At 39.8% G+C, this 19,347-nt stretch overlaps 1 protein-coding gene across 10 annotated transcripts in view; it reads right to left on the reverse strand.

Annotated features, from left to right (window-relative positions):
- pds5a (PDS5 cohesin associated factor A) overlaps window positions 1-19,347 on the reverse strand; it is a 237,414-nt gene that overhangs the window by 56,014 nt on the left and 162,053 nt on the right. For 8 of the 10 annotated variants that reach the window (XM_048542485.2, XM_048542549.2, XM_048542541.2 and 5 more), the window contains exons 20-24: window positions 16,414-16,537; window positions 15,087-15,254; window positions 13,586-13,654; window positions 10,410-10,546; window positions 1,325-1,448 (exon numbers count right to left, since the gene is read on the reverse strand). In XM_048542485.2, the coding sequence (XP_048398442.1) occupies window positions 1,325-1,448; window positions 10,410-10,546; window positions 13,586-13,654; window positions 15,087-15,254; window positions 16,414-16,537 (622 nt within the window). The remainder of the gene's footprint in view (window positions 1-1,324; window positions 1,449-10,409; window positions 10,547-13,585; window positions 13,655-15,086; window positions 15,255-16,413; window positions 16,538-19,347) is intronic. The other 2 variants (XM_048542523.2, XM_048542513.2) reach the window with 1 other exon arrangement.

The raw sequence follows: 19,347 nt of genomic DNA on the forward strand, positions 1-19,347 counted from the left end.
CAGCATTAGTTTTCACATGCACGCTGGCAACACCCAGATCTACGATACCATAAACGTGTCTTGACTCTTGTACAGTTACTAAATTATCATACTGCTTATCCAACATCGATTACTGGATGATCAGAAATTTCCTCCAATGAAATACTGGAAAGAATTAAAGGACATGGCGTTTGGGTATGATGCCATTCCCCAGATTCTAACTCTAAACCCTTCTCTGACAATTGTCTGAAAATAAATGCCTGCTTGCAAAAGCAAAGTACTGCAGATGCTGGAAATCTAAAATAAGAACAATAGCTTACAAAACTTAAAGAGGTCAGGGAACACAGTGAGCAGAAACAGATATTGTTTCAGGTCACTGACATTACTGTCAGAAAGGTCAAACATTAACTCTTTTTTAAACCACTGATGAAAAGGAGCTGTAGAGTGTTTCTGATCTTTTCTGTTGCTATTTCAGTCAGTTCACTAAGTTGTTATCATACTTTACCCTGGGTGAGTTGCCAATTACATTTTCACACCATTACTAACAAAGTTTATTTCCACCAAGATAATATTGCCTTACTTCATTCCAGCCCTCATTCACACAGTTGTTACCTCAATTCTTGACGATTCCAACCATCTTGAATGGGTTCCTACATTCCACCCTCTGAACTTGACATCGTCCAGAACTTAAAATTTCCTTTTTACTTCATGTCCCATTCTCTATCTGCCCTGCACTCACCTTATTTGTAAATTTCCTATCCTTGTTTTTTAAATTTTTTTGTGGGTTTGCCCCTCCCTATCTATGTAACTCCTTCAGCCCTCTGACCATCTAAAATGTCTGTATTCCTTCAATATTGGCCATTAGAATTTCCACCACTGGTGGCTGCACCTTCAATTACTTTGGCCCTAAAGCTCAGAAACATCCTTCTTACATCTAACCTACCTGTTTGACCAAATATTTGACCATCTAACCTAACATATTACATGGCTTGGTGTCAGACGCAATAGTGTACATCTCCTGAAAAGATCTTGGGAGGTTTTAGTACATTAGAAGTGCCAAATAAATTATTATTGCCAAGACAGGGGAGCTAACCACAATTTTTTTTTAAAAAGTTCAGCAAAACTTCCTGAGCAAGCATTCTCTTAATTAATATTTAAAATAGTGATCTGAATTTATTGGAAGATCTGTTTATACAATTAGATGAATCATTTCCCTGGTATGAATTATTTTTATGTTGGGCACCTTTCTAACTTTAAGATCTTTGTTGCAAACCGTATTTAATTATTAGTCCAAAGAAGTACAAGGCAATGACGTAAGGAGTGAAAAGAAAGTAACAGAACTTACATTAATAACAAGTGCACACAGCTGAAACTGCTCTGGGGTGATAATCTCATGATAACAAGGTTCTTGTGCAAGTTTTAGTATGGCACATCCTGCAGCCAACCGTAATCGAGACATATCAGATTTACTGCAAGACAGGAAAAACAACGTCAACTATTCATGGTAAAGTTCCACATCTGTACTTAAGAAAATCCCCCAACTGGAACACTTGACAACCTGCAAGAAATCAAAATGAAAGTAGTGCCAACAAAAAAATGAATTACTTGATGATCTTTACTCCACAAAGAAAAGGTCTCCCACAGACATGGACACGCTGCATGCCTGAACATGACAATGAGGAAATCAGGATTTCAGTTTCTCTTTACATTCCTCAGATCATACTCCTACTGATTCTTGTTCAGATAGAAATAAGTATCATTAATTCAATTTTGCCCATCACCAATAAACAAGTATTTTCATAAGAACTGTAAAATCATTGCAAACCAAGTTGTCCACTTTCCTTCTATCTTTCTTATATTTTGTTCACACGTATATAAGCAACCTCACCAAAGAATAGTGCCTACAAAAAGCGAAGTCAGAAGTCACAGCCAATAAGAGTTCACAGTAAGTGTTCCAAATGTATAAATCTCACTGAAAATAACCGAGTCCACTAGTGATAAAGTGAACAATTATTTATAATTAGCCTGCCCAAGAAATCTAGAATATTCTGGAGGAATTATCAAGGATAATTAAGGTAGCACTATAAAAGTAGACTGATATTTGCAGTTAAACAGGTCAATTCACAAGACGATTTGCAACAGAATTCAAAGAGGAACCATTATTTGTGGAAGTCCAGATCTTCTTTACAGAGACGCTGGATTAATAGATTCCCGTCTGAGGGGCTGAAATCTCCTCAGTGGCAGGGGCAGGGAAAAGAAAAATTATTAATCGTAAAGTGAAATATTGTAGATGCTGGAAAGCTGAAAATATAAACCAAAAATGCTGAAGAAACTCCGCAGGTCAGGCAGCAACTGCAGAGAAAGAAGCAGAGTTAACACTGCTAGTCCAAATTCTGCAGGACTGGAAGGAGCTGGAAAATTGTTTTTTGTGCTGTTGACAGACGGGAGGTTGAACTGGTGGAATACATCTCAAGGCTGCTCACAGCAAAAAAAAGGGAGTAACAATGTCAGTACCATAGACAGAGATATAAAATGAGTGTATATGACAGTTGTAAAAAGGAGAAGAAAGGATCCATTCTGCTGAAAGCAGAGCCAACAAAATAAAGATCGGAGGGGGACTGGGAATCAAAATGGAGAACAGAAGTCATGCTCTGAAGTTGTTAAGCTCAATGTCGAGTCCTTGAGGTTGTAAAATGCATAAGCAGAAAATGAGGTGCTGCTCCTTCTGCTTTGTTGAAGAACGAGCAGGTTCAGGATGAAATCTGTTAGATGGGAACAAGATTTTTTTTGAAATTACAAACACTGTAAGGTCAGGGTCTTCCCTATGGACAGAATGGAGATATTCCACAAAGCAGTCAGCCAATCCGTCTCCTTTTACTTCAAAGGAGGATTCATTGTTCCCCCCCCCAGGCACCCCCTCATCTTCACTTTTCACCTCACCAATCTCCTCATTCAAAGGTTCATTTTCTGCTATTGCCTCCATTTCCAGCAGGACACCAGCACCAAATACATCTTCCCCTCTTCTCCATTATACATATTCTGCAGGGACCATTCCTTCAATGTTACCCTGGTCCACTCCACATCATTTTGAACAGTTCCTCACTTTCCCATGAAATAGAAGGTCCTCTCTGTCCAAGGCCTCAACACAGTTTCCAGGTGAAACAATCTTTCACCTTTATTTCTTTCAATCTAGTCTACTGTAATCTGCTCATCAGAATGCAGTAGCTTTTAACTTGCAAGAACAAATGAAGTCTGGATGACCACTTCATTAAACACTTTGTTCTGTCAGCATGAATGATCCCAAGATTTCAGGTGCTTGTCATTTCAATAAATCACCATGCTCCATGGCAATATATTTGTTGGAAGCTGGAAGGTGGCCTAATTTTAGGCAGGCACTTTACAGCCTCTATGACTCAACACTGAGTTCAACAATTTCGGAGCATGACCTCTGTTGTCCATTTTGATTTCATTCTCCCCACCAAAAACATGCTTTGCTCTCAGCAGAGCAACCCATTTTACATCTCTACTCTACCATCATTGGCATTCCCTTTATCTTTTGGTCCGGACACCCTCACCATCTATTAGAGATGACACAGAGTGGAGCTGGAGGAACACAGCAGGCCAGGCAACATCAGAGGTGTAGGAAAGTTGACATTTTGGGTCAGAACCCTTCTTCAGAAAGACCCTAACTCTTAGCAGCTGTTCATCCCATTCCTCCCCACTTCCGTCAACAGTTTTTAAAGATGACTATTTTGCAGCCCCCCTCAATTATAAAGAAGTCATATTGAACTTGAAACACTGACTTTCTCTATCCACACACTGACAGATCTGCTGAGTTGTTCCAGTATTTTCTTTGGTTAAAATTATCGGATATTTAAGAAAATATCTGAGAAATAATTGAAGTCGGGATCTTCAACTTGACACTCCTTAATCTGAGGCAGTTAACAGTTCTCCCAGCTCCAAGTCAGATGATTGTAGGGACCAAGAATGAATGCTTAACCTAGGTTAATACTTGCATGCACAGACAATTTTGAACTGCCAGAGAGGCAATCCTCTTATTTAAAACTGAACCTTCACTAATGATTTCAGCAGACAGTAAAGATACCATGGTACTATATTTCAGTGAAAATGTTTTCCCTACCTCCTTGAGCCAATAGCTTCAAAAACTGCTCTAATATACAAAGAACTGTAGACGCTGGAAACAAGTAATACCAACAAGTACTGAAGAAACTCAGCACCTCTGGCAGTGTCTGCAGAGAGATGAGCAGAGTTAACACGAAGTCCAATGACCCTTCATCAGAAGAAACATTTTATGGTATTCATCAAGCGTCAAGCCAGGGTGGAATGAATCTCAAGATTAACTGTGAAATTAAATATGCTAAGGACGCAGACTGAAAGATTAGAAATATATTACAAATTTCCCCTTGTCTGTAAATGGACTTTTCCAAGTGTGAAAATCATAAACTGCAGCCAAACACTGTCATGATATTGCTTAAAAACGTGAAATATCACTTGCAGGTTCCACATCAACAAGGGCATGGAAATATAATCCAGTCCACTGTCATCTTTCAACCATCTTACAAATCATAGACCAATTAAAATGTCAACAATGTCACAAAATGGCAGCTACTCACCATAAGGTCTAGGAGCAGTATTAGGCCATTCAGTCCATTGAGTCTACTCTGCAATTAAATGAAATAATGGCTAATCTGAAAATCCTCAACTCAACTTTCCTACCTTTTGCCCATAACACTTAATACACTTACTAATTAAAAATCTGTCTATCCTGGCCTTGAATATACTGAACAATCCAGCCTCTCCAGCCCTCTGCAGTCAAGAATTCTGCAGATTTACTACTCCGAGAGAAGGAAATCCTCATCTGTCATCCTTCCATTCTTCGAAGTTGCAATGAGTACAGGCCAAACTCACCCCCTTTCCTCAGAAGACAGTTCCTCCATATCCACTGACAGACTAGTGATCTGGACTGTCTTCAATGCAGGTATCTCATTATTTAGATAAGAGTTCCAAAACTGTTCACAGTATTGCAGCTATGGTCTGACTACAGCCATAGTTTAAGCAAAGGCTACTTACCTTTATACTCCTATCCATTTGAAGTAAAGGTCAACATTCTATTTACCTTCACTATTATCCACTGAACCTGGACGCTGGCTTTTTGAGATCCACGCAGAGGACTCTCAAATCTCTGTGCTATTTCAGCTATCTGCAGTCTTTATTTAAAGAGTATTCATCTAATCTATTCTTTCTGCCAAAGAGCATGACCTCACATTTTCCCAAGTTATATGCCATCGGTAAAGTTTCTACCTACTTGCTTAACCTGTCAATATTTCTCTGCGCTTTTCAATCATCCTGATCATTTGCCTTCCCACTAGCTTTTATTTTATCTGCAATCTTGGCTATAGGACATTTAGTTTCCTTATCCAAGTCATAAATATATGTCGTAGACAATTGTGGTCCCACCACAGTAGCACTCTCGTGGTAACTAATTGCCATGCTGAAAATGACCCCTTATCCCAACACTGTCTTTTATTGGTTAGCCAATCCACTATCCTCGTTAATATACTGTTTCCAGCACCACTGACTCTTATCTTATTATGCAGCTTACTGTGTTGTATTGCACCAATGCCTTCTGGAAATGTAAACATATTACATCCACAGCTTCCCCCTCATCTATTCTGCTTGTTACTGCCCCATCCGAGTAAATTTGTCAGGCATAATTCGTTCACTGAAAATTAGCTAGGGGGTCAACCAGAAAGAGTTAAATGCACAGGCTTGATCCAGGCTTGGAATCCAGAGGGTTACAAATGATTGAGCAAAAGTTAAAATGCTGCTCAAGCTTCCATTGAGCTTTATTAGAACAGACAAGGAATACAAGGATAGGGAGTTTGGATTGGAAGTGCAGCATTGAGTATGATCTGTAAGGTGACAATCTCGGATTACAACCTCTATCTTCAATTTTTTTTGAGAGACAGGCATTGGAAAGGATTCTGTTCTTCCCAGTTAGACCACTCTGGACCCATCTCTTGCTTCGTTACTTTTCCATTCACCACCTTCTTTAGCTTTGCATTACTGCCTTTTATCATTTAATCTCTTCTGCCTTCCAGAAAATTACACATCTTCACTTTTGTTCTTGGCTCCACCACCTTCAATCCTCTTTCTGCCACAGCATTTGCTCAAAACCTCTTTGCTTCAAGTGGTTTCTGTTCTTGCAACAGGCCATTGACCTTAAATTTTTAAGTGGTCCTCTGTCCAAAAATGCAGATCCAAATATTTTCAACATTCACCATTTTTATTTCAGATATTAAGCATCCATTTTGATTCTGGACTGAAAATTGGTACAAAAATACAGTTAATGAAATATTGGTATTTATCTCATGGTAATTCAAATTTAAGATAGTGGCATCCACATTGTATGGAGCTTTGATTAGACCCAATCTGGAGTACTATTTTATTTTACACATATTATACCTCAAGAAGCAAGTATTGGCCTTGAAGAGAGTGCAACAGATTTACCAGAATGATACCAGAAGCTAAAAGGTTACATAATGAGGATATATTACAAGAACTCCCCTTGTATTCCACTGAATTTAAAAGGTGAAGTGATGATTATCTTAATAAGGGATTCAGTAGGTTAAATGCAGAGAAATGATAGTTGCCAGTGGGGGAATCCAGAACAAGAGAGAATAATTTTAGGGTTACACACGATCCTTTGGCATTGAAATCAGAAGGCATTTTTTCCATTAAAAACGATATCTAATTTAGAACATTCGCCTCCAAAAGGCTATAAGATGTCACATCAAATTAAACTGTCAAAACCGAAGTCAGTTGATCTTTATTAGGTACAGATATCAAAAAGCACATAACAAATTCTGGTAAATGGTGCTTAAGTACAGTTCAGACATGGCCCAAGTGAATATCTACTACTGATTCTATTTTTCATTCCAATCAGGCAGAGTGTCAGGAGTGCAATCTTAACTCCAAGAAGGCTCTTAAAGAATCTTGAACCATTTGATTTCATTATTTTCAACATTAGTGCTAACACAAGCAAAAGAATGAAGGAATATGAGGAACAAAGAAAAATGAATTAAAATTAAACTATTTGAAACATTGATTACAATTGTAAAGAGAGTGAAGCAAACCATGCACTTCAGTAATCTGCAACATATTTGAAAGCAACTCATGCATCAAGCATCAATTCGGAGCATGTTGCTAATAGGGGCACGTCTCTGGCACACCTTAAACTTTACGTTAGCATCAAATCAATACCAATAGCAATTCTAACAGAGCATTTAAACTCTGAAATTAATTTCCACCTTTCTTGGTTCCTGAAATATACTACTTGAATCCAATCTTTCTGGTTATCTGCCCTAATATATCCTTAGATGGCTTGACGTTATATTTTGTTTTGCAACATATATGTAAATACAACTTGTTATCAATTAATTCAGATCCCTTGGGCGGCATGGTGGCTCAGTGGTTAGCACTGCAGCCTCACAGCGCCAGGGACCCAGGTTCAATTCCCACCTTGGGTAACTGTCTGTGCGAAGTTTGCACATTCTCCTCATGTCTGCGTGGGTTTCCTCCGGGTGCTCTGGTTTCCTCCCAAAGTCCAAAGATGTGTAGGCTGGGTGGATCGGCCATGCTAAATTGCCCATCGTGTTCAGGGGTGTGTGGGTTATAGGGGGATGGATCTGGGTGGGATGCTCCAAGGGGCTGTGTGGACTTGTTGGGCCAAAGGGCCTGTTTCCACACTGTAGGGAATCTAATCTAATCAACTGAAGATGTCAACATTAAAGTATTAACAACTTAGCGTCATATAACATAGAAGACTTATTTGGCTCACTGAGTCTGTGTCAACCTCTCCACAAATCCCACATTCCAGCACATAACCCATAAGCCTTGAATGGGAAGATATTCCAAGTGTTCAACCACATACTTTTAAAGGCTGAGCTTTCATGCCTCAACAATCCATCTAGGCAATGCATTCCAGATTTCTATCACACTCTGACTTTAACATTTTTCTTCAAATCCCCTCTAAACCTACTGCTCCTCACCTTGAAATTATACCCCCTCATTAGTGACCCTTCAACTATGGGAAATAGCCACTTCCTATTAATGCCCCTCACAACCTTATGCCCTCAGTCAAGTGTCCATCAGCTGCCTCTGCTCTAGAAAATAACCTGAGCCAATTAAGTTTCTCTCCATAGCTGAAATGCTCAATCCCAGGCAACATCCTGGTGAAACCCTTCTACAGCCCTGCCACTGCAACCACATCCTTCCTATAGTGAGGCACCCAGAATGGCACACAGTACTCTACAGCAGTACTCCAGCCGTGGCCTAACCAAAGTCTTATACAGATCTAACATAACCTCTCTGCTCTTCTAATCTATTCCACAACTGATAAAGCCAAATGTCTTCTCTGCCTTCTCAACCACCCTATCAACCTCCCATATCAAGGAATCTGTGGAGAAGCACCCCAAGATCTCTGTTTTTCTGAGCTTCCTAGTATTCTATCATTCATTGAGTACTCTCTTGTCTTGTTATTTCTCGTAAAGTGCATCGTCACACACTTTTCAGAGTTAAATTTCATCAGCCACTGATGAGCCCACCTGGCCAACCTGCCAATATGCTATTAACCTAAGACCTTCTTCCTCACTATTAAGACTCTGCCAATCTTTCTGTCTTTCACAAATTTATTGGTTACTCCCCCCACCGCTCAATTCTCAACAATATCATGAACAATAAGGGATGCAGCACTAATTTCTGTGGTATGCCACTGGACAATGGTGTCTAGTCACAAACAGCCGTCTACCATCATTCCCTGTCTCCCACCACAAAGACAATTTTGGATCCAACTTGCCAAGCTACCCTATTCTCATGTGCATTTACCTTCTTCATTTGTCTTCCGTTTGAGATTTTGACAAAGGGTTTGCCAAAATCCATGCAATCTACATTAACTGACCCACCCTCAATACAGACCTGATTACTTCCTCAAAAACTTCTATCTAATTTGTTAGCACAACTTCCCTCTGATAAGCCATATTGACCATCGCCAATTAAACCTTGCCTCTCTAAATGGAAATTAATTCTATCCTTCAGAATTTTTTCCAATAGCTACGCTATCACTGATCAGAGGCTCACTGGTCTGTAATTCCCTGATTTATCTCTACTATCCTTCTGAAAAGTGGAACCGCATTAGCTGTTCTCCATTCCTCTAGCACCTCCCATGAGGCCGGAGAAGTATTAAAAATTTGGGTCAGAACCCTTATAATTTTCTCCTTGGACTCCCAGCACAGTCTGTGACAACTCATCCCAGACCTAGTGATTTGTCTACTTTTAAGTCCTCCAACAGTTCCAACAGCTCCTCACTCCCTTTTTCAATCTTCTCAACAAATTCACAGTCCCACTTCCCAAATTCTGTATCTACATCCTCTTTCTCCTGAGTGAAAACAGCTGTAAAGTACTTGCTTAACACTCTGTCCATGTCCTCACCCTTCGTCCTTATTAGGTCCTACTCGTTCTCTGGTTATTCTCTTCCCATTGTGACAGATTGCCTGTACAGGCAGTGTTGTGACAAAGAACATTCAACATATACAAGCAACTTGGCAAAACGATCAATAGATACTTGAACAAGCATCTTTTCTTTCTGTGTGCATCAACAGAAGATAGCTGTACCTGATTACAGAGAAAAAAGAACTTCAATCACACACATCTCTTTCATATAACAGATGAGGAGACAGGATTGAGAAAGTGAAAATGATGAACAAAGAATAATCTGACCATTTTCCCACCATTTGAAATATTTCCCTTCTTATAACTGGGGTTTCCTGAGGACCCCTGATTTTAATGTTCCAAAATGAATCGTGATGTCTTTCTATGCCTTGGCCTTCAGTTCTGAAATTTCCCCTCTAAACTTTTCTACTTCTCTATCTCTCTTTTTTCCTTTAATTGAACTGACAGTCCCGAGTTTAGAAGAATTAAAGGCTATCACGAGATAACAGATTTTAAAGGAGCTTGAGAGGATAGATGTTGATTGTTTTAGAATTCCTGACCAACAGAAACAGTCTTATGATAACAGGCTGATCAGAGAAATCATTTCACTCAAAAGGTAAAATATCTACAGAATTCTCCACTCCGGAAGGTTGTGGATACTCCAACAGTTAAATGGTTCGAAGTAGACAGATTTTTGATCTCTTGGAGAACCAAGGGGTATAGAAGCAAGTAAGGAGGTGAAGTTGAAGCTCAAGATTAGCTGTGTTAAATGGCAGAGTCAAAAAGCTGAATTGGACTTCCACTTGTGATCCTAAGAGACTCTAAATTAAAACTTCCCTCTTTGACCAATGTTTTGCCCTAGTCTCACTATAATGAGTGCAGTGTTGAGTTTTGTTTTATATTTCTTCTGTTATAATTACCTTATCTTTTTCTGTTCAGTTAAGTCACCCTCACTGACCAACATGGCCGATAGCAGCCGGAGTGTGGAATTCGCAGATTTGGATTGGTTGTTCTTCATCCCTAACAACCACCGTACCAAAAGCTTAATGGCTTGAACCTAATGAAAAACAGTGAAATTACTGCATTACATATTCACAATTGTTTTTTAATGAACAAGTTTTCAAATATAGACAACTACCAGCAAACATTTTACATGCTGTTGTGCATGTAGTAAGAACTGATTAAAGTATAAAGTAGCACCTGCTAATGAGTATTTTTATTGCTACGCATGAATGCAGAGACACGCATATTTTAAGAATATGAATCTTTTCAGTCTTAAACTAGTAAAAGCTAGCAAAGTCATAAGGTCTAAAGAAGAGCCACAGAGTTTTAGAGCATGGCAAGAGGCTCTTCATCACATCATGCCTGTGTCAGTAGCCAAGCACCAATCTACTCTTGTCCCATTTTCCAGGATTGGCCAGTAACATGTGTTATGGCACTTCAAGAGATCACCTAGAAACGTTTTCAAATGTTGTGATGGTTCCTGTTTGTAATACCATTTCAAGCAGAGTATGAGCCCCTGGGTGAAGGAAATCTTCCTTGAATCCCCTCTAAACCTCCTTCTCTTCACTTTAAATCTATCCCCTCTGCTTATTAAACCATCCACTGAAGAAGGTTCTTCTTATCTATGTCCCTCAATTTTGCACATCTCAATTAGGTCCTCCCATCAATCTTCCCTGCCGTAAGGAAAACTATCCCAGCCTATCCAGTCCTTCGGCATAGCTAAAACACTTCAAACTTTGTTAACAACCTGGTCAATCTCTTTGGCACCTTCTCTTCTGCGAGCACATCCTACTACCTTTACTGTGGTGACCAGAACTGCAGGCAGTAGCCAAGATAAACTATTACAAGTTCCCTGTTATTATATTCAATGCCTTGACTAATAAAGGCAAGTGTTCTGGAATATTCCGAAGGCAAGTATTCTTAGCCACCTGACACGCTGTTTCCAAAGATCTATGGACATGCACACCAAGGTCTTTTAGATACTCCGAACACCCTAGGGTCCTACAATTCATCATATATTCCCTTGCCTTGTTATTCCTCACAAAATATGTTACCTCTCACTTTTAAGGATTAAATTTCTATTTGGCACTGTTCTACCCATCTGACCAGCCCCCAATGTCCTATCATCTAAGGCTTTCCTCCTCGTTATTTAGAACATCACCAATTTCCTCCAACATTTCTGTCTTGATTATTACATATACTACTAACTGCAAAGGACCCAGCACTGAACAATGCAATGCACCATTAGGCACTGGCTTCAAGTGTCACAAAAACCAATTTTCAAACATCACCCTCCACCTCTTACCACTAAGTCAATTTTGGATCAAATTTGTCAAATTGCCCTGGATTCCACAGGCGCATACCTCCTAGATCCCGTGCAGACTTCATCCAACATATTACTTTTATCTACAATTGGTCAACTCTTCAAAACACAACTAATCAAACCTGTCTTACATGATGTTCTTCCTGATAAAGCCATACTGACTACTTTGATTAATCTTCACATCTCCAAGTGGAAATAAAACCATCCTTCAGAATTTTTCCCGGTCATTTCTCTACCACCGACAGACTCACTGGCCACATTTCCCTTTATCTGTACCACACTCATTTAATAAGGGGAGTTGAAAATTTCTGGACAGCTTGCAATGCTCCCTCAAATACCTCCCATAACCAGGGATACAGGTCAACTGGGCTTGAAGACTCATTCAATTTTAAGGCCACTCACCCCAAGGCCTGCAAACACTGCTCACCACAACCACTCTCCTGTACCACGCCTCCCCACCACCCCCAACCAAATGTATTTTGTTCAAATAATCACTGTTCTCTGCCCTGATTTCTATCCTTACACATTTTTCCCCCTATTGTGAATACTTGTTTACAAATAATTATGAAGAACTACAGCCTACATCTTTTGACTCCACCCAGCTTGCCACTTTGGAGGGCCTAAGGACTTACTCTTTCCCTAGTTATCTATTTACCCTTAACATACTTATTAAATGCCACTGAATTTTCCTTTATTTGACTTGCCAGTGTTTTCTTGTGCCACTTCTCTGCTTTCCTAATTTCTTTTTTCATTGGCCTCTCTGGTGTTCTGAGCCCTCAATTTTTTACAACAATCCTTTCTCCCCAATTATCCAAACCTGTATAATCCACAGTATCCAGGAACCTCTGGAATTTTTGGTCCCACTGTTCACCTTTACAGTATCATATTGGCCTTGCACTTCCACTATCTCTTTTTTGAAAGGTACCGAGTACTCTGATGTAGATTCTGCTACAAGCAACTGCTCCCAGTTCACTTTGGCCAGATCCCACCTTATCATATTAAAACTGGACTGTGCCCAATTTAGAACCTTTATTTACTGTCCACTTTTATCTTTCTTTACAACACCTTAAATGTTAGTGAGTTATGGTGTCTACCACTTAAGTGCTCTCCCACACACTTCTACCAGGTGCCTATCTGTGTTTCTTAATTTTCAGCTGTCTCTTGTAGCACTTTGGCTTTAAAAGCTGCCCACTTCAAGAATTCTACCTCCCGTGGTACCACAAGCCTTCCACGTTTTGTTTATGCCAGCTACCAGTAGGAAATTGAAATTTGCCCACAATCTGCCCCTTTATCTCTTCCTGACTGCTGAGAGGTCAGTAACACAGTCCTAACAACATGACTGCCTTCTTTTTAATTTACACTTGTTTGCCTCAATTGAGGAGCCTTCCAAGATTTCAACTCTCCGAACTGGTAATTGACCCCTCAATTGATACTGCAACATCACCATTTTTTAACACCCTTTCTGTCTCGCCTGAAGATGCCATACCCCAGAAATTGAGCTGCTAATAATGATCCTCCCTCAACCATGTCGCCACGATAGCATAGATGTCGTATCATCATGTGTAAATCAGCACTTAAACTCGTCTGCCTTACTTGCAAGGCTCATCATATTGGACTCGAATCGGTAACTCTGCTTCTCTCTCCACAAATGGTGCTAGACCTACAGTGTTTCTCTAGCACTTTGTTTTTCATTTCAGATTTCCAGCATCCACAGAACTTTGCTTTTTTTATATTAGCACAGCTATAAGCAAATGTTTCAGCCTACAGTACCTTAGCGAGTACCTCTGGAGAGACCTCTTCATTTGGAGTCCACAATTTACCATTTTTCCCTCCAGGAAACTATAGAAATGAGATGCTAATTATTTGTATGTACAGAACAAATGAAAGAAATCTGGCCAATAGGCAATTTCTTGCTAGCTGGTGGCGCAAGCATTACAAGATATTATTCCTATCCCTGAAAAAGACTCATTATACAAGTTGGCAACTTTTACTAAACACATTACTTACTAGCCACATTATAGTAATTGCACTATAGCATCCTATTCTAAAGATGGTCATGTATGATGGGGTTTCCAAATGCAGCATCTTAACAAAATGAACACAACTCATAAGAACATAGAAACTAGAAGCAGTAGTAGGCCATTTGGCCCTTTCAGTCTGTTTTGCCACTCAATATCATCAGGGCTGATACTCTAATTTATTGCCATACTCCAGCTTTCTCCTTACGCACTTGAATCTCGTCAATGGGAACAGTTGTTTCCTTTCCACTCTGACTAGATCACTAATGATTTTTCAACACCATAAGACATGGGAAGAATATGAACAAATTAATTTTGCTACACAACTTTGTTCTATCAATGTAAGGTTATTTATTGTTCATTATCTTCCCATCATGCCATAAGGTTATTACTAATGACAAATCACATATCATAAGGAAGCCATCTATATGCAGGTAGACAGTCAATAAACTTTTCAAATTTACTCTAGGATCACATCTCAGTAGAGGCTTATATATCAAGTATAGATTTACTGGGAGAACTAAAAACTTGTTCATATTTTAAATTTCTAAGTATTTCTCTAGGATATTTTCTAAGTAGCCTTGTACAAGAATCTCACAACAGACCTGCCAGAAAAGCTTCTTTTCCAGTCTACAAGTCCATGACGTTTATTTAAAAAATCAGACACATCTTTGTCAAAAGCTGGGAGTAATATGATGGGTCCTAAATTTCTTCAAGAGTCCTGCCATCATGTTCTAAGGAAGGGTCACTGGACCCAAAACACTAAGTCTGATTTTCTTCTTCGCAGATGCTGCCAGGCCTGCCGAGCTTTTCCAGCAACTTCTATTTTTGTCCCTGATTTACAGCATCTGCAGTTCTTTTGGTTTTTGTCCTGCCATCATCTTGTGATTTAATGGAGGTGCTGCAGCAACTGCACATACATATATAAATATTGTACTTACTACTAAAGTTAACAATGTCACGGTAGAAAATCTGAAGAGATTCAAATCTTTTTATTTCTGGCTGATCAATTAACATGTTAATCATTGAGTAAGTAAACTGAAATAGAAACCCCAAATTAGGATGTGGAAAACACATCTGAATTTAATAGGTGAGACATTTTTAGACTCGGTGACAAACTGCGAGAGCCACATGTTCCATAACATAGATTCCAGTGTAACAAAATGAAGAAAGCCATCATGATCATGGTATACAGAGAGAAAAAAAATCACTTCAGTATCATAAAAATAATTTAGGAAACCAAATGCACAAACCTGACATACCCTGTCATTCATAAGTAAATCTTTGACAATAAAATTTGCAACCACTGATTTCATTGGAGATGCAAACTGATCTGGGGCCAACATAGCAATGTGTCCTAGGGAGACGAGTGGCGTTATCAGCTGTTCTGGGGTGTCAGCATTTAGGCTTTTGCTTAGTGGCTGGAGAGAACAAAATGTAAACATAAAGAATTTACAAAATGGTAAACTTCAGAAACCAAGGACTGAACAATTCATTCAAATGTGCAGTATCTGTTTCTAGTTTTAAATTTTCAATGAGGCTACAAAGATTTATGTAGTAATTTGAACAACTCAGATCTTAATCGAGATAAAATTCTTTCCATTATCTACAAGTTACTGACATTTTCAACAAGCAATTTACAAATTCAGAAAATTCTAGATCGTTTTTTGTTTACTGTAGAAGCTATTTTTCCCTCAACCTTAAATGCTATATCAAAGACCTAAAGCTAACTTTGGTCTTTCAAAAGGTGTGTCCAATTACAGCTCATATCAACAGATAATGCATAAGTGATCTAAGTAAAACAGTTACTTAGACCAAAAGAAAATACAGAAAACAGTATTTTGGTCTTGGTGAACTGTCAATCATCACTCAGCACAAAACCCACCAACATTGTTCCAGTGAAGACTGGGATCAAACAAAGGTGCATCACTGCACCAATCTCTTCTCCAAATTCCTTGCTGCAATATTGCATCTCACCTCCAGCAAATTATCCATATGCATGGAGATAATCCATGGAACAGCAAAGCTACCTTGCCTTCAATCCAAAACTAAAACCACTCGAGCATCAGTCACAGAACTGCAATATCAGTTGACTCCAGCGCCGACACATTCAAATAAACAGCTACAAAGAAGCTGACTCCTGTTGTGGAGTACATGGCCTTAAACTAAGCATTCAGAAATCCTCTTTCAACCAGCTCTCATAGCACAAATGCCTGTGAACGCATCAGTCATTTCAGAACGAAATTTCCCCCTCAGCTGCTTGGATGCAGAGGTTTTGCGCATGCTAAAATGGCACACCTTGCAGTGGCTTCTACTTGTGGAATTGACTGCAAGTCAAGGACCTTGGAGGTCCTCATACCATAAAATTATATTATACAGAACATTGTTCAAAACCCACTAAATCAGAATAGAAGCAGATCATCCTCGATCCTGATGGACTACCTAAGAAGTGATGATCACCACACTGCATAAACTCAAATGCTCTGCCAAAAAATACACCAATAATGCAGTTAGTCGATCACAATGTTCATGGTTTAAATAAAGAATAATTGAACAACAAACAAAACTGAGCTTACATACTTCAAAGATTTGTGCCAATTGTACTTCTTTATTTGTGAAAATGGCATGAATGCAGTGGACAGCTTGCTTAGCCTGGCGAGGAGTGCCTCTCTTTGCTTTCTGATGCAGAATGGGAATGAGGGTCCTGCAACAAGAATAACCAAATTACTTTATTAACAAATGAATTTTTCTTTCTAAGATCAAACTCACTTTACTAAAAATTTCTATTTCACATTTCAGTTTCCTTTACTTATATTACACATTCTCCCAGCAATGTTAATTTTATATAAATTCAAAATGGTCTACTTCAATCCATACATACATTTAAATAAGTCATTAGACACAGAAAATAAAATAGAATGTAGAGTCAAACTAATATAGCAGACAGGTAAATCATTAATTTTATACCGTTTCTGCATAAGCCATTCGATATTCCTTTTCCCTTGCCTGACCTACAGTCTATTAAGTATTTCTGTATAAAGAAATCCAATTTGTTTTTGAAAACCATTGCTCCAGCACCCACTCAGGCAGACATTGCAGATCACAACAAATTGCTGCTTTATATTTCTCATCTTACCTCTCAGACTTTTGCCAATAACTGAATTTGCTTCTTCTGGTGCAGGAAAATGCTTCTTCAGCAAAACATTTTGAATGATTTTCTAAATCTCTCTTATAATTCCTAGTTCTCAGGAAAAATACTCCAGCTTCTTTCATGTCTACATGTAACTGAAGGCCCACATCCCACTAAATTCCATCAAAACTGTCTGAAAAGTCTAACATCCTTATTAATGCACTTTGCTAAGGATTGGAAAGGCTGGAGCCTAAGCATTGATTTCTAAAGGTTGAGCACATTTTCCTTGTTCTCAGACTCTATTCTTCCATAAGTGAAACACTGGATCACTTTGTTCTTGCTCCCACTTTAAAATTTGACCATCCAGTTTATTCTGGCTCTATTCTTTCTTCTTTCCAAAATACATCTCCTCACATGTCAGGAAGAGACTCAAAAGGTTTAATAGTCTTTTGTTTCTATGGTTTCCACCTTTGCTAGGAGATCACTTGGGTTTCAGGTGAAATGGTAAAATGTCCAAATTGCACATGACAGACTGAATGGACCAATTATTGAACGGATTTCCAACTAGGTTGTTACTGCGTTTCATACACTGCAATGCAAACAGAAAATACTTCACCACTATAGAAGGATAGTGCTAACCAGCAAATAGTGTTTGGTCCAAACCAGAGAGTACAACGAATTTTGATATAATTTAATGAATTGAATTTATAAATCATTTCCCATGGTAGTTGCATTTGTTATCAACCCCATTGGTAGGTGGAACGGCAACCATGCATGCTTAGTGACACAATTTGAAGTGCTGCATCACTGCAACGGTAAGGAACAGTTGCTGTCAAGAACAAAGATAGGACTGAGCATAAAGTGAAATTATAGATTTGGTTCAATTTGAAACTGACACCTGCGCAACCACCCAGGATAGAAAAATCTCCCAGCCTGTGGATAGTAAGGTGATCAGGAACAACAGTAGTAGGAACAACAGTGGTGCAATGCAACTAGAATTGCAACCAGTCAACTCGTGGCTGTATTTAAGAGAGAAATATTATCGTTTGTTTGGACTGTTTCAAAGCGGTCTTGCTCATTTCCTGAGATAAGGTGGACAGGACCTTGTAACAAAATGAATATAATTCATAAACAGTTAGCCTCCCCCTCGCCAGCACAACATGAGAAAAACTCCTTTGTATCTGCACACGTCAAGAACTGGTGCTCAGATAGGCATTTTGATGGCCATCTTTGCATTCGGGCCAAGTGCACCATTTGATGTCACCTGGTTCATCCTCCAACACTTCTGCCATCTGCAATTTGACGCCACCAGCAAAGACATTTTTCCATCCTCACTCTTATCTGCTTTCCGGAGAGACCACTCTCTCCGTGACTCCCTTGTCCACTCCACACTCCCCTCCAGCCCCATCACACACAGTATTTTTCCCTGCAATCGCAGGAAGTGCTACACCTGCCCCTCATCCCCATCCCACGCCCCAAGATGATCTGCCACATCAAGCAGATGTTCACCTGCACATCTGCTAATGTGGTATACTGCATCTGCTGTTCCCATTCTGGCCTCCTCAACATCGGGGAAACCAAGCCGAGGCTTGGGGACCGCTTTGCAGAACAGTACGTTCGGTTCGCAATAAACAACTGCACCTCCCAGTCACAACCATTTCAACTCCCCCTCCCATTCCTCAGATGGCATGTCCATCCTGGGCCTCCTGCAGTACCACAACGCTGCCACCCAAAGGTTGCAGGAACAGCAACTCATCTTACGCTTGTGAACCCTGCAGCCCAATGGTATCAATGTGGATTTCACAAGCTTCAAAATCTCCCCACCCCCTACAACATCCCAAAACCAGCCCAGGTTATACCCACGTCCTTAACCTGTCCTTCCTCCCACCTCAAGCCCCAGCCCCCATATTCCTACTTACTAACCTCAACCTGCCCCCTTGACCTGTCCGTCCTCCCTGGACTGACTATCTCCTCCCTCACTCCCCACCTATACTCACCTTTACCGGCTCCGACCCCGCCCCTTTAACTTGTCTGTCTTCTCTCGACCTATTCTCCTCCCCTTCTCTCCCTATTTATCTCAGAACCACCCCCCCCTCCCCTCCCCCATTTCTGAAGAAGGGTCTAGACCCGAAACTTCAGCGTTCCTGCTCCGCCTGCTGTGTTCATCCAGCTCTACACCTGGCTATCTCAGATTCTCCAGCATTTGCAGTTCCTACTATCTCTGTAGCTGGGAAAATGTCGGTTTATATGCAGAAGATAGGATGGCAGAAGGGGTATGATGCAAACAAAAAGGTGAGGACAGAGCCCAAAGAGAGAAAACAGGTGTACACACAGCAGAGTTGATAACAATTTGCCTAGGGAGGTGAATAGCTGTCAATGGAGAC

The sequence above is a fragment of the Stegostoma tigrinum genome, chromosome 1 (genome assembly GCF_030684315.1).
Source record: "Stegostoma tigrinum isolate sSteTig4 chromosome 1, sSteTig4.hap1, whole genome shotgun sequence".
Classification (NCBI taxonomy): domain Eukaryota; kingdom Metazoa; phylum Chordata; class Chondrichthyes; order Orectolobiformes; family Stegostomatidae; genus Stegostoma; species Stegostoma tigrinum.